Source organism: Emydura macquarii, unplaced genomic scaffold (assembly GCF_026122565.2).
Source record: "Emydura macquarii macquarii isolate MOO-44397 ecotype Brisbane River unplaced genomic scaffold, CSIRO-AGI_Emac_v2 contig_1027, whole genome shotgun sequence".
Classification (NCBI taxonomy): domain Eukaryota; kingdom Metazoa; phylum Chordata; order Testudines; family Chelidae; genus Emydura; species Emydura macquarii.
The window spans coordinates 17,530,910-17,544,182 of NW_027131164.1; the positions used below are offsets into that span (position 1 = coordinate 17,530,910).

Consider the following 13,273-nt stretch of genomic DNA (forward strand, 5'->3'; position numbering starts at 1 on the left):
TAGCCCACATGAAAATGCAAAGGTCAGGGCAGGCTGCAAAAAAAGAGCAGATTCTTCCAAACGGTTGGCTAACACTGTAAACATTCACAAACAGTGCTTCTGATTCCCCCCATCCCCACCCCTCCATACTGGTTATCAAGAAGCTAAAAACAAGAAGTTACACAGCCCCCTTTATTGCATTTCAGTCTCTGGCCCTCAATTAGCAAACTAGATTAAGTTAGGATCTTACCCAAAATACCACGCTTCCAGCCAATCCTTTAGTAACTAAACTAAAGATTTATTATAAAGGAAAGAAACAAATGAAAAGAGAAATATTAAATGTTCAAAGCAATCAGATACATACAAATGACTTTAAAGTCCATATATATCAGATTCTCAGCTGCATTGTGGTGTTTGCAGGCTTGTGCAGTTCCTCTGGTGAACATTCAGTATCTGGATGGATCTCCGTCCTTTATTTCACAGCTTCAGTTTCTTCAGAGGTAGGAAGCAGGAATGAAGACAAGATGGAGATGGTGCATCTGCATTTTAATGTTTCTGCCATGAAGCTTGTACTTCCTTTGTCCCAAACACATCACACGGCACAGAAAAGCCTCAGAGTCCCCTGTCCATAGGCATGTTCCTACATGTCCTGGTGACTCATAAGGTGTAGTCCCTGGATTCATGAATCTTTCACTGTATTCATTATACATTTCAGATCCCTTGATGGGCCATTAAGCAGGCTGAGTGCTGCTACCATCCTGTCTGGGGAGTGTCATCCAGAAACACAGCACAAGTTTGAAATACAAATATACCATACATATTTAGAACTTATAATACAAAAGTGATTCATATATAAATATGCTTATCAATCTTAGCGAATCATGACTTTTCCATCAGTACCTTGTATGACATATCCTATAAAATATTATAACTGGTCACTCATGCCAGACAGCATCACAACAGGGTTTTACTCTCTTGACATCTCTTCTTCCCTTCTTTTAATATAATATTGTATCACTTGTCTATCTTTTTTAAACATTTCTATATTTTTTTCCATTTCTATCATCTTCCTTTATATGGGGTCATCTTCTGAAAAATATCTGCAAATGGCAGGAAAAAGTGTAAAAAGTTCTTGTCTCCTCTTGATTTTCAGGTAGGATTCTCATGAATGTCCTCAGACTTTTTCACTAGTGATAAGTAGATGGTATAGAGTGTGTGTACAAAATTGTACTTAGTGTTATGCTACCAAATATAATCAAATATTTCGATAGTGTGAGAGAAAAACAAAACAAAACAAAAAAACCCTAACCCCACAATGATGTATTAGCTGGCTAGTGAAGGAGAAAAAAATGTATCATATGTCTAATTTATTAAGATCTGTCAGTTTTTGACTAATCAAGGGATACTGGACTTTCTCTTCAAACACTGAAAAACTTCAGTGAAGGTGAAGTCTGATGCTACAGCAAGTATACAGCAAAAATATTGTGTATTTTAAGACACCTGAATTTATTCCACACCTGAGGGCTGATTCAGCAAGGTTCTTAAGCATATACCTAACTTTGAACACGTGAGTATCTCATTGACTTCATGTGCTTAAAGTTAGGCACATGTTGAAGTACCTTGCTGAACTGGGGCCTCAGTACGGTTTTTGTGCATTTACTTGCCTCCTGCATCTTAACTTGTAAGACATAACGTAGAAAGCGGGAGTAGGAAGGAATTAGAGTTTGTGGCATTTTCTTCAGCATGCAAGGTGGCAGTAGTTTTTCCTCAATAAACCTCTTTGCCGATGGTGCTGTAGTGAAAACAGGACTCAGATGTTTTTATCACCATGTTGTTTATTGAGATGGTTCAAAAACAGAAGGAAATTAGTTTCTTGAAAACTTGTTTGTTTTAATTTTTTTCCATCAAAATTTGAAATTTAAATTAAAAATGTCAGTGAAATGTCGTCATGTTCTGAATTTTGAACAGCTCTTTGCATGTGTAGGGGCACTTTTCAACTTGTCACTGGGACAGTCATTAAAATTTATGGGGAGTATGAGGCCATATCTTTAGGCAGCTATCCCCATAAGAGAGTAAAATAGGAATATTTTCCTGTGTTCTCTGATTGTGATGTTTGTTTGTCTTCCAAAGAGCTATTGTATGTTGAGGGTAGAGTATTTGTTGCTTTGAGTAGCATACAAATTTTGTAGCACGGTGTCTTGGAAACATATGGATTTAGTAGTATTGCTGCTGCTTTGGCCAATAGAAGCCAAAATTTGGGCCTTGCAAAGTGGATTCTGTTTGGGTGAAAAGTTGATGATAAAGATTTTTAAAAAATGTGTAACATTCCTGTTTAATAATGGCAGAAACAAACTGTGCACAGACAGAAATACCAATGAGCTATTCCAGCCTCTGTCCCAAGAAGCAGCTATACTTTTGCCTTTGCTTTTCTGCAGTGACCCCTAGGGACTCCTGTGTTGAAGAGATGGACTGAATAGGCAAAAGTTTTGTTTCAGTCTCTAATCCCTGCATTGGGATGTTGAAAACCCTGTTAGCTCCCGATCGGAGAAGCTGGCCTCTAGAGGTGAGCCTAGACTATTAATCTAACAACATCCACTAACGTATCTGTGTGGTTATCTGCATTGCATCCACTCTTTCTATGGAGTTTCTCTCTCCTTGACTATCTCAGTGACCCTTCATGAGCAAGCCATTCCTTACTCTTTCATAACAATATTTTATATGATCATAACACTGTTCATCTTGTGGTTCCCAAACCACATAGAAACAATGTGGAAAAGCAGATACCATTTGATGGTGGGCAGCAGCCAGACAGCTAGCTCACAGCATGCTGTGCAACAGAAAAGGGAGTGTAGATTTTCTCCAAGTACTTTTGGGGCAAGCCCTAACTTAAAAAAAAAAAAAAAAATCATACGACTTTCATTTTTATTAAGGAACTTCACAAATATGTATGTTTTATCTTGGTCTTTTCCATTATAACAGATGTCCTGTTCATCATTAATAGCAATAAAACCTAGTCGTTACTTGATAGTAAAATATCAGCGGGATACAAATATATGAAATGAATTATTCACTTCTCTCTAGCTTTTATCTGGATAGTCCTGAAAAAGAAAAAAATGTCAAAGTGACTTTTGATTCTAATCTAGATCTTCAAACTGTACTTCTGTTTGTTTAAACCATTTTGTTTGACTATTGGGCCATGTTTCTGAGCTGAAGTATGTTCTTTTAATAAAGTATATTATGACAGATAGAGCTTTCCTCTGAAACACTATATGTTCTTCAAAATTCGTTTTTGGTAATTCCTCCCCAACCACCTGTGGTGTGCTGGATTTTTCAGTCAATCAAAATATTTTTCCTTCATTAGTTGCAATCGACCAGAGTTTGTATATTTCCCTTAATAAAAAGAAAAGTAGGTGGTGTGTATGATTTCTATAATGATGGTTAAAAAATTGATAAGAGTTTATTTAATCCAAAGCAATATTGTTGGTTTTAACTTTGTTTCAGTTCTACAAAAGTGTTGCATTTTGCTTTATTCTTCTTTAGTTTATACATGAAGATCTTTAAATTGTTTACTTATAAGATCTGAGTAAATTAATATACCCCATAAACCCCAGATAATTAAATTTTCTTTTGGATTAATTTGAGTTAATGTTTTGAGTTTTATTTATTTTGCCCTTGGGGAGAAAAGTGTCTTCTAGTTAATAAATTTGGATTGCATGCTTTCTCTTTTAATATCTGAGAAAATAAAGCTCTTTGTCAATTTTTTCCCCAAAATCCCAGCATTCCTATTTCTTCAAAACATCACTTTCTTGATTTAGTTCTCAAAGTATCTGCATGGGTAAACTGTCCTATAGATAGTCAGTCAGAAATCATTCAAGTGCTATTTTGATTCTAATACTTTCTGTTCAGGCCTTGAGATCTTAACAGAAGCCTACTAGCGAGAGGCCAATATGAAGGATCAGGATTTGGGTGGTCACTATCAAAGGCAAAGGGCAACAGCTTGAATCACTTGGCTGCTACTTATACTTTCCTAAGCAGCAGCAGAATGAAGTTGACTTTTGATTTCTGAATAGCAGCTGTGAAATCTAAGATGTGTCTACACGGGAAAGTTTAATCCAAAGGGTTTTTTTCTACAATTTAGGCAACTTGCACAAATAGCATGCACACAGACTGCCTGTTCTGTTTTCAATTTGCATTGTGTGAACACACAACAGCACCAGTTTGCTGCAAACTGAGGGTGTACTGTTCTCCGGATATCTGTGGTCTTTCATTTTGCTGCTGAGCAGTGTGCATTTTGGGATTATTTCATTGTGAACTGTGGGGAAAAAAAAAGGTTTCAAATTAAAAAAAAAAATAAAAATCCCATGTCTCCAACCCAAAGGTCTGCTTGCCTAGCCAGGAGCGTGGTTTGGAGGACAGCATTCTGGCTCAGTATAGCTTCCATGAGTTGCCTTAGCATTTTCCTCTCCTTTTCCATCCTCTCTTTGACCATGGCAATGCTGTTCCTGGCTACTGCCACAATCTTCTGAGAGAGCTGCATTTCTTTCTCTCCTTGGGTCCTCATGTACTACCTCCTCCTGTCAGCCAGTCTGGTTTTCCTCTGGAAGTCTGCTACGAATTCTGCAAATATCTCATCCTGAATCTTCCTTTTTCTCCCCGTCAGGTTGCTTAAGCCTCTCAGCAGTACATAGAAGCCCTGTCCTTGATGGTCTAGCCGTTGCAGGTACTGTGGCTATGGGAGTAAGGGGAAAAAGATCAGTTGCTTATTGTTCATATTCTAGCCAGACCATGATAGAGTTTTTCAATATGTATATGTTAATTTATCTTCCCAAGTCTTCCCAATCTTGGGAGAACCTCAGAGATAAGTGGTCTGCATGTGAGGAAGGAGCTGCGGGTGTTGGGATTTCTGTCTGTGTGTGCGTGCTGTTACGCTGCTTGGGAGGTTGCGGGGTAGGGGTGGGTTGGAATTATGTTCCCATTCAGATTTTGCAGTTATTCTTGTGGTGTCAGAGGTTATGGTTAGAATGTGTTTCATTTGTACCTCAGTGGGAATAGTATTCTTAGTGCTTATACCAGCAACACAGTATCCATGTATACCGCATGTAAATTATGAACTCTAACCAAACTTGTTTTCCTGTCTATCCCCACTGTCTCCATAAACTGATGAATTTTGCACAGATGAATGCATGTTGTTCAAATCTATTGTGGGCACAGGTAGTGGGGGAGCCATTGGCGGCTGTCCGTTTGAGATGGGAAATGTGGGGACATGGTGAGTTTCGCGCTCAGGACTGATGAGGGAAAGAGAAACGATGTGCCCTCCATACTATGGCCCCAAAAACAGTTGATCAATCATGAATTTAGCATGTCACAGAGGCTGATTGCTAGGCAGAGCAGCCACCATTTTGGAAGTATACAGGGGTGCTGAACAGGCCGCATGGGTCAAGGGAAATGGGGGCTTGATACTTGGAAATACTCCTAGCTCACATCTGCCTAAAATGGCTGGGGCTATGGGGTACCTGGAACCAAATCCAGAACATTAGTGTAGCCAATCATAATAAATAAATTATGAAGATAGGTACTTATATGCTGAAGTTCCTTCCAGGGGATCTCCCTCTTTGGTTCTGGTCTGTGTTTCTGGGCCTGGGACTCAGGCTCAAACAATGCAGGGCAGGAATCTCAGCCTGCTGCAACAGAGCAGGACTCACTCTGGTCTTTCAGCTGGCCAACATCAGGGTCCTTATGTGACAGTCTACAGGATTATGGTCACCACTTTTACAGAACTATGATAAATCTTGTGCAAAGTATGCCTCGTGCAGTATCATTGGAAAAGTCGTATTGAAATTTGTGTGTCATCCTTGTATATGAAGCTATGAGATTTTGCTTTGTTTGTCACTGAAACATATGTGAGTCTGGGAAACACCCATAGACTAGCCCCTCAGAGATGACAAAGAAACTGTAAACACAAAGGGCCCTCCATGCCTCATGTAGACAAAAGGTGTGAGAAAGGATTTGCAATTCATGTGAAAAACAGTTGCTCAAGCCCGTACATCATGGGGCTGCCTAACCCCTATGACACAACAAAGATTTTTCCAGTACCTGGAGCAGAATATAAAATAAGGGACAGTGACATCACCATCTCACCTCTCCTTCCCCACCTACGCTGAAGGCAAGGAGAATGTTTGGAAGACCAAGAAAATTTAAACTGGGGGAGTGATCCTAACTGGAAAAGCTTTCCAGTTAACACAGACTGCTGTAGGCTTTTGGTAAGAGAAACCTTATTGCTTCAAATTTGTTTTAGCTTAATAAAGTTTAGGATTAGACTGTGATTTTATCTTTTTTCCTTTTTGTAACCAATTCTGAATTTCTATGCCTATACTGTTTTTAATAATGTAAAATCTATCTTTTCTGTAGTTAATAAACTTATTTTAATGTTTTATCTAAACCAGTTTGTTTTTGGCTGAAGTGTTTGGAAAATCTACTCAGGGCTGTGCATAGTCTTACTCTTTGATGTATGATGAACTAACTAATGAGTTTATTCTGATGAAGGGGATCTTGAGCAGTGTAAGACACGCATTTCTAGGGTGCAAGGCTGGGGGAAATGGTGAGTTTCTCCCCGTATACAGTTTACGAGTGGCTGTGAGAGCCTTCATGTGCTTTGCTGGGTGTGCCTCTGCGTGCTGATGGCTTAATGAATAGAGCCTGGAGAGATTTGCTGTTCATTAGCTTAGCAATGTAGGAGACAGCCTGGGCAGGAGAGTTAAAAGGGTCACAGTGGTTCCACAGTCCAGATTGCACTCCAGAGGATGTCACACCTGGCTCACAAAAAGATCTTGGCTCTTAGGGGACAACTCTTCCCCAGCAAACTCCTGCTCATCCTCTGATGGGTCTGCTGATTAAACTCGGTGGTGGGGTGCAGAAGGCATTGAATGGAGTCAGGAATGGGTGTACTATAAGTGTGTTGAATCTTGTCCACTTCATCAAAAAATGGACTGGTAGATTGTCTACTTTTTTAAATGTTTAAATGTACTTTCTCTTGTTTTGTATCTGGTACTGGTTGGCATCTTGGCTGTGACCCCTCATGGACATCTGTTGAGCAACATACACTAAAAGGTCTTTATTCCAGTGGCTGGCCTCAAGAGTTTCCTGAACCAACACTTCTCCCCAGATAATAATAAGATCTAGGGTATCAGCATAGCTCCAAGGATCTGTGTGAGGCATGAGATAGGGCTTCTGGAATACTATAACAGTTGTATTGCAAGAATGATCCACAGGGATCCGGGAGCAAATGGTAAAAGCTGGCTTTATGTCAGCCTTTGGGGCGGAGGGGGGAAGTCCTGGGAATTTGACACCAGAGCATGGGAAGAATACAGGTAAATGGACATGTCATTAATGGTCAACCCACGTGACACTGTGAGATAATCTTTGGAAACATGCAAAAAGTGGTGTGCAACAACTGTGATCACATGAACAATTCAAAGCAAACCTAGACCACTTTCCAAGAGGACTCCAGAGTTCTTGATAATGCGGAATTAGTACATGGTGATGGATTGTGTTGTATGTACACAGGCATTTTCAAACTGAATTAACTTGTTTTGATCTGGTTTAAAACCCTTGTTTTAGGGCATGTCCTCACTACAAAATCAAGTAGATTTAAGACAATGTAAAGCCAACACGGTAATTAAAGAGGTGTTTCACATCCACACCATGCTTCTTCTGTTGGCGATGCATGTCCTCATCAGGAACACTTCCACCGACTTAACTGTGTGTGGGGCATTGTGGGGCACTCACAGTGGGAGCCCCCGTCCCCCAACCCAGGGCTGACAGCCTGGGTGGAGGGGAGGCTCCAGCTGTGAGCCCTGCACAGGGCTGACAGCCAACAGGTGATGTAAATAACACAGTGTCTACATACACAAACGCTGTGTCGCCCTAACTACATCGATCTAAGCCGTATGCCTCTTGCACAGGTGGAGTTAAGTCGATGTAGTGAGCGACTTACATCAGTGGGAGCCGCATTTTAGTATAGACACTTACAGAGTTGCTTTATGTTGACCTAACTCTGTTGTGTAGATCAGGCCTCAGACAAGGCCTAAGTAGCATCTTCTCGGTTTCAGAAAAGTTGTAAGCATCAGCTATAAGACTGCATCTATTTGCAGACCCAAGAAGGCAACACTGCATTGGTTTCCATTCTGTTCACCTTTAGAAGATTATCATCACATACATAATAACTAGAAACTTAAAAAATAAAACATAAATCCTGCAGAAATTGGTGGCTTAAGCCCTTTTACTTTGAAAGCAAAGCCACTCACTCACCAGTGGCAAGAGGTTTGAGTGAATTTTTCAAAGCCTGGTGTTTTCCCATTACTCTTAACACGTGAGTTATGACTATGGAAAAGTTGTTTCCATTTAAAGTGAAATCCTGTTACAAAGAGTGATTTGGGTAACCTTCATTTTGATCATAAAATCTGAATGATCGCTACAGCCACATCCATAAAACAATGAACTCCCATATGAGAGAAATTAAATAGAAGCAAAATGGGCATCTTGCAAGGACAGAGTGAATGCTCCTAGGCCTTTTCATTCTGGGGTATGTCAGTTGGGTTATAATTGGCTCTAATTAGCACACTTTTCAGTTATAAAATTCTTTATCTTGAAGCTCAGTGACAGTCAAAGATGTGAAATTTCTTCTTGTCTTTGAAAATATCATAGAAAGTGCTTCCAATCTACTCCTTACAATTGAATGTCCAGTGATTAGTTCAAGTGAGGGGCAAACACATCAGCATCTGTAACGAATGGCTTTTAGAAAATTAGTTTTTATCTCTATTGCCAAATAATCACTACAGAAGTAATTGGCACAACTAAATTTCAGTAATCAAATTTGTCTAATAAAATAGGCCAAAATATCCATTGCTGTCTTCCTTAGTAATTAAAAAATTAAATTAAAAAAAATTGAAATTAAATTAAAAAAAAAATCACTGATGTTTTTTGTGTGCTCCCTGTCTTTTGGTGTGAGAAACACTTTCACTGTTCGATGATCCAGTCCATTCACAAAATATCAGAATAGTCATCCGTCCTTTTTGTTTCATTTTGGATGTGGAAAGTCAGAAATGAGTTTAATCAGATATCAATTATAATGCATTAATATTTTATCCTTTTCCTTGTGTTTATAAAGTTCTTTTAACCTTTTCAAAGAATCAATAGATGTCTTCTGGAACAGAACTACATGGAATAAGGTGTCCATTATGAAATATAGATACTAAGTTTGTTGTTGTAGCCATGTTGGTTCTAGGATAGTAGAGACACTGGGAGAAGAGCTCTGTATAGCTTGAAAGCATATCTGTTTCACCCAACAGAAGTTGGTCCAATAAAAGATATTACCTGACCCATGTTGTCTCTCTGTAGATACCAAGTGACAGTTTTAAAACCAGTTAGCTACTTCTAATTATTGTAGACAGAGTTGATAGCGATGTCTATTGTTTAGGCTGTTTAATGTTTTCCATTATAAAGACTTGTTTTCAGTTGCTTATAATTTTGCCAAACTATAACTGTTTGGGTTGAAATTCTCTGAACTTGCTCTCTGATTCAGGCTGAATCTTTCTGAAGTTTCAGTGCAAACATTTCAATCATTCCTGAGAATAAGGTTAAGGAAAGAGTAGGTAGTTTTGGCAGTGTCTGGTAGGGGGAAAAGTCTTAGGGTTCTATGTTAAGAACTTGAGCTCCATGTGCTCAGTAGAACCTGCTAGAGGTTTGCTGCTAAAATTCATAATATGCCAAACATACTGAGCATGCTCCAGTATCCTGGCATTCACTACAAATGAACTTCACTGAGCATGTTACCATATACTATTGAGCCTCCTACATAGTAGGTGCAGAGTTACAGCTCTATGGTAGGAGGAATACAGAAGCAGTAGCCAGTTTTTACCACCATTTTCTCCCCACCTAGGGGAAGGTGCAGTGGGTGAGGAGACAGGAGGAGACCATAAGTTGTTGTTTCAGCTCATCCATTATCTGGTGTTAATTTTGTGTCCTTCATAGCCCAAAATGATCCTGTCCTTACATTCCTACTATAGGAGGCAGGCAAATATCATTCACCCATTTAAAAAATGCTCCCCCACTGCCCTTGTGTCTACATTGCTTCCATATCTTTGTTGGTAAAGTAACTCAGAGATTACACACAGTCACTTCTATAATAGCTGGGAACAGAACTCAAGTAACTAATCAAGCAAATCCCATCCATTTAGTCTCGTTGCTTTCCAAAAGTGCTCCTGTTAGGATATGACACAATTAAAGTTATTCTGTAATTTGAACCCTTCATGCATGTGCATTATGATTCAGTGTTTAATTACATAATGACGTTCTATTTGTTTTGTATGGCCTTTGCCTTGTCCAGTGCACAGAATGGACAGTAATTGAGGCAGGGGATTGCAAGTAGAGAAAAGAAGTTGTCTTGTAATTAGACAGACTGGGATCCAGGAGAATTAGGTTATGTTCTGTGAGGAACTGTACCTTTAGAAGGCTCTGTCAAGAACCAGTTGGAACCAAGTGGCCCTGAGTTGGCCATCTTGCTAGAGGAGGTCTTAGACAGGCAACTACCACAGCAGATTGAGAAGTCTGAGCCCCAGAACATGGCACAACCAGAGCTAATGGACTTTCTGATGCCTGAATACAATGGTGCTGGTGTGTAAAGTGAGACCCACAGGTCTACCCAACAGTACAGTGCACTCTGAGACACATTGTCAGTTTAATTAGTAGTTTGGTTATAAGTTTTTGAAATTCTGTAGTATGTTAATGCTGATTGTTAATTGCCAGGGGAAGCAGGATGTGGGGAAGTGTACCCATAAGAGGATCTGGGAAGAGCTAGTTAGTACCAGTTATGTTGCTCATGTTTAGCAGTACTGATCAGTTAGAACTCAGACACTCAATGAAGCAGACCTCTGTCACTCCTTGGGTCTGCATGAACGCTGAACACCTTCCTCTGCCATAGACTTCATATGTGATGTTAAGGACTTTCGTAACACACATGCACCAGGGGCCAAATTAAGTTGTACAGGCACCCTTAACTCTGGCATTTCCTAAATTTTGAGTACTTATCTTTACAACTGTAATATTCTTTTAATGTTGTTTTTTTGTATGTAACTAACTACATATTGACAAGCATGGTCAAATTCTGCTCTTCAGACACAAAGGGCCAATTTCTGTAGAAAATGATTGACGTTACACCAGTGTGTTTTGAGGACAGATTTGAGGACAGAATAAAAATGGCCTACTCGTGCAAGATTTCATTGTTTTGTGGTTTTTCATGTGTTTTATTCATGTTATGTTTGTTTTTCAGTGTTACATGGGAGCCAATGGGAGATGGCAAAAAGCTCATTTCACTGGCTGATAATCACTTATTATTGTGGGATTTGCAAGAAAGCTCAAGCAACGCTGTGGTAAGAAAAATTACTTGTAAATTATGATGTGACTGAGTATGGTATATAGCAAGTGTCAAATTAGTTGTTTCGGTTTGACTGATTATCATCTAACTAGATATTTTATAAGGATTCTCAAATACATTATATTACTATTGACTTTTAAAAGTTAAATTTTCACCTAATTTCATTAAAATTAGCATAATAGCTTTCTTCTAACATCCTTAGAATAGGAGCTAAAACTTGTTTTTTGAGTGTATGTCTACAGTGCCGAATGAAGTCGACTTACTTAGTCGACTTTCATCCGTCGATTTTTAGAAGTCGCAGCAGCATGTACACACCATGCTGTTTGTGCAGGTTTCGTGCATCCACCCTCACCACGCTTATTTCAGCTTTCAAAAAAAGCAGTGCACTATGGGTTGCTATCCCACAGTGCAACTAGCTGCGGTGGTTCCCCCTTCCTTCTTCCCCGAAACAAACAGGAAAACTATTTTCGTGCCTTTTTTTTTACTCCGCATGCTCACCGTTGCTGCGGAGACATGGAGCCAGCTCAACTCTGCACTATTATTGTGAGTGTCACAAATACATCACGGCTTATCATCGAGTATTTTCGAAGTAGAGCAAGAAGCCGAAGCACAGGCAACAGCGATGCCACCGAGGCTGCCCTACTACAAGCCATTGAGCAGAACAATTCCAGGTTGCTGCAGGCTGTAACGCATCATCTGCAGTCTGTGGAGCACTGGTTCTGGTCCTGGGAAACAAGCATAGACTGGTGGGACTGCATCGTTATGCAGCTGTGGGATGATGACCAGTGGCTGCAAAACTTTTGTATGTGAAAGGCAACTTTCTTCGAACTGTGCTCGGAGCTGGCCCTGTCCCTGGAAGCGCATGAATACTCGCTTGAGACAATCTCTGACGGTGGAGAAGAGAGTCACCATAGCTCTGTGGAAGCTGGCAACCCCGACTGTTACCTCTTGGTTGGGAATCAATTCGGAGTCGGTAAATCTACACTGGACACCACCGTGATTCAAGTATGCAGGGCCATCAATACACTTCTGCTACGAAGGATAGTGACTTTGGGAAATGTGCAGGACATAGTGGACGGGTTTGACACGATGGGGTTCCCAAACTGTGGGGGGGCCATTGATGGGACGCACATCCCTATCTTAGCGCCTGTCCACCTAGCAACCGAGTACATAAACCACAAGGGGTACTTTTCCATGGGCTGTGTGGATCACCGGGGTCATCTGGGAAGGTACATGACACGTGCATATTTCGTAATTCGGGGCTTTTCTCTAATATGCAGGTGGGCACTTTTTTCCCCAACCAAAAAATTCACATCGGGGGTGTGGAAATGCCTATAGTGATCATGGGGGATCCTGCTTACCCCTTTCTCCCTTGGCTAATGAAGCCGTACACTGGGCACCTTGACAGTGACAAGGAGTGTTTTAATAACAGGTTAAGCACTTGCAGAATGGTTCTAGAATGTGCCTTTGGGCATTTAAAGGGAAGATGGAGGAGTCTCCTCACTAGGCTGGACATGAGTGAGAAGAACCTCCCTTCGGTGATATCTGCGTGCTGTGTTTTTCATAATGTGTGTTAAGCGAAGGGTGAGAAGTTCCCCCAGGGTTGGGCTGTGGAGGCAGAAAGACTGGCTGCCAGTTATGAGCAGCCAGATGCCAGCAGTATGCTGAGAGCTAACCGCAGAGCACTTTGTAATCTTCGAAAACCAGGTTCTGCAATGAAATGCAGGACTGATTTCTGTTCCTGTATGTTGTTTGGCTTTGCTAAACAACCCCCCACAAATCGATATCTGTACCCTCCAAATCCCTCCAGGACAAGATATGATTCAATAAAGAAACGTGTTGAAATGATGCAAACTTTTATTT

General features: G+C 40.3%; 1 protein-coding gene across 2 annotated transcripts in view; it reads left to right on the plus strand.

The window, feature by feature from the left end:
* The window catches only part of EIPR1 (EARP complex and GARP complex interacting protein 1), a 155,536-nt gene that overhangs the window by 89,318 nt on the left and 52,945 nt on the right, over positions 1-13,273 (plus strand). For both annotated transcript variants that reach the window (XM_067544832.1, XM_067544833.1), the window contains exon 5: positions 11,306-11,405. In XM_067544832.1, coding sequence (XP_067400933.1) covers positions 11,306-11,405 — 100 coding nt within the window. The remainder of the gene's footprint in view (positions 1-11,305; positions 11,406-13,273) is intronic.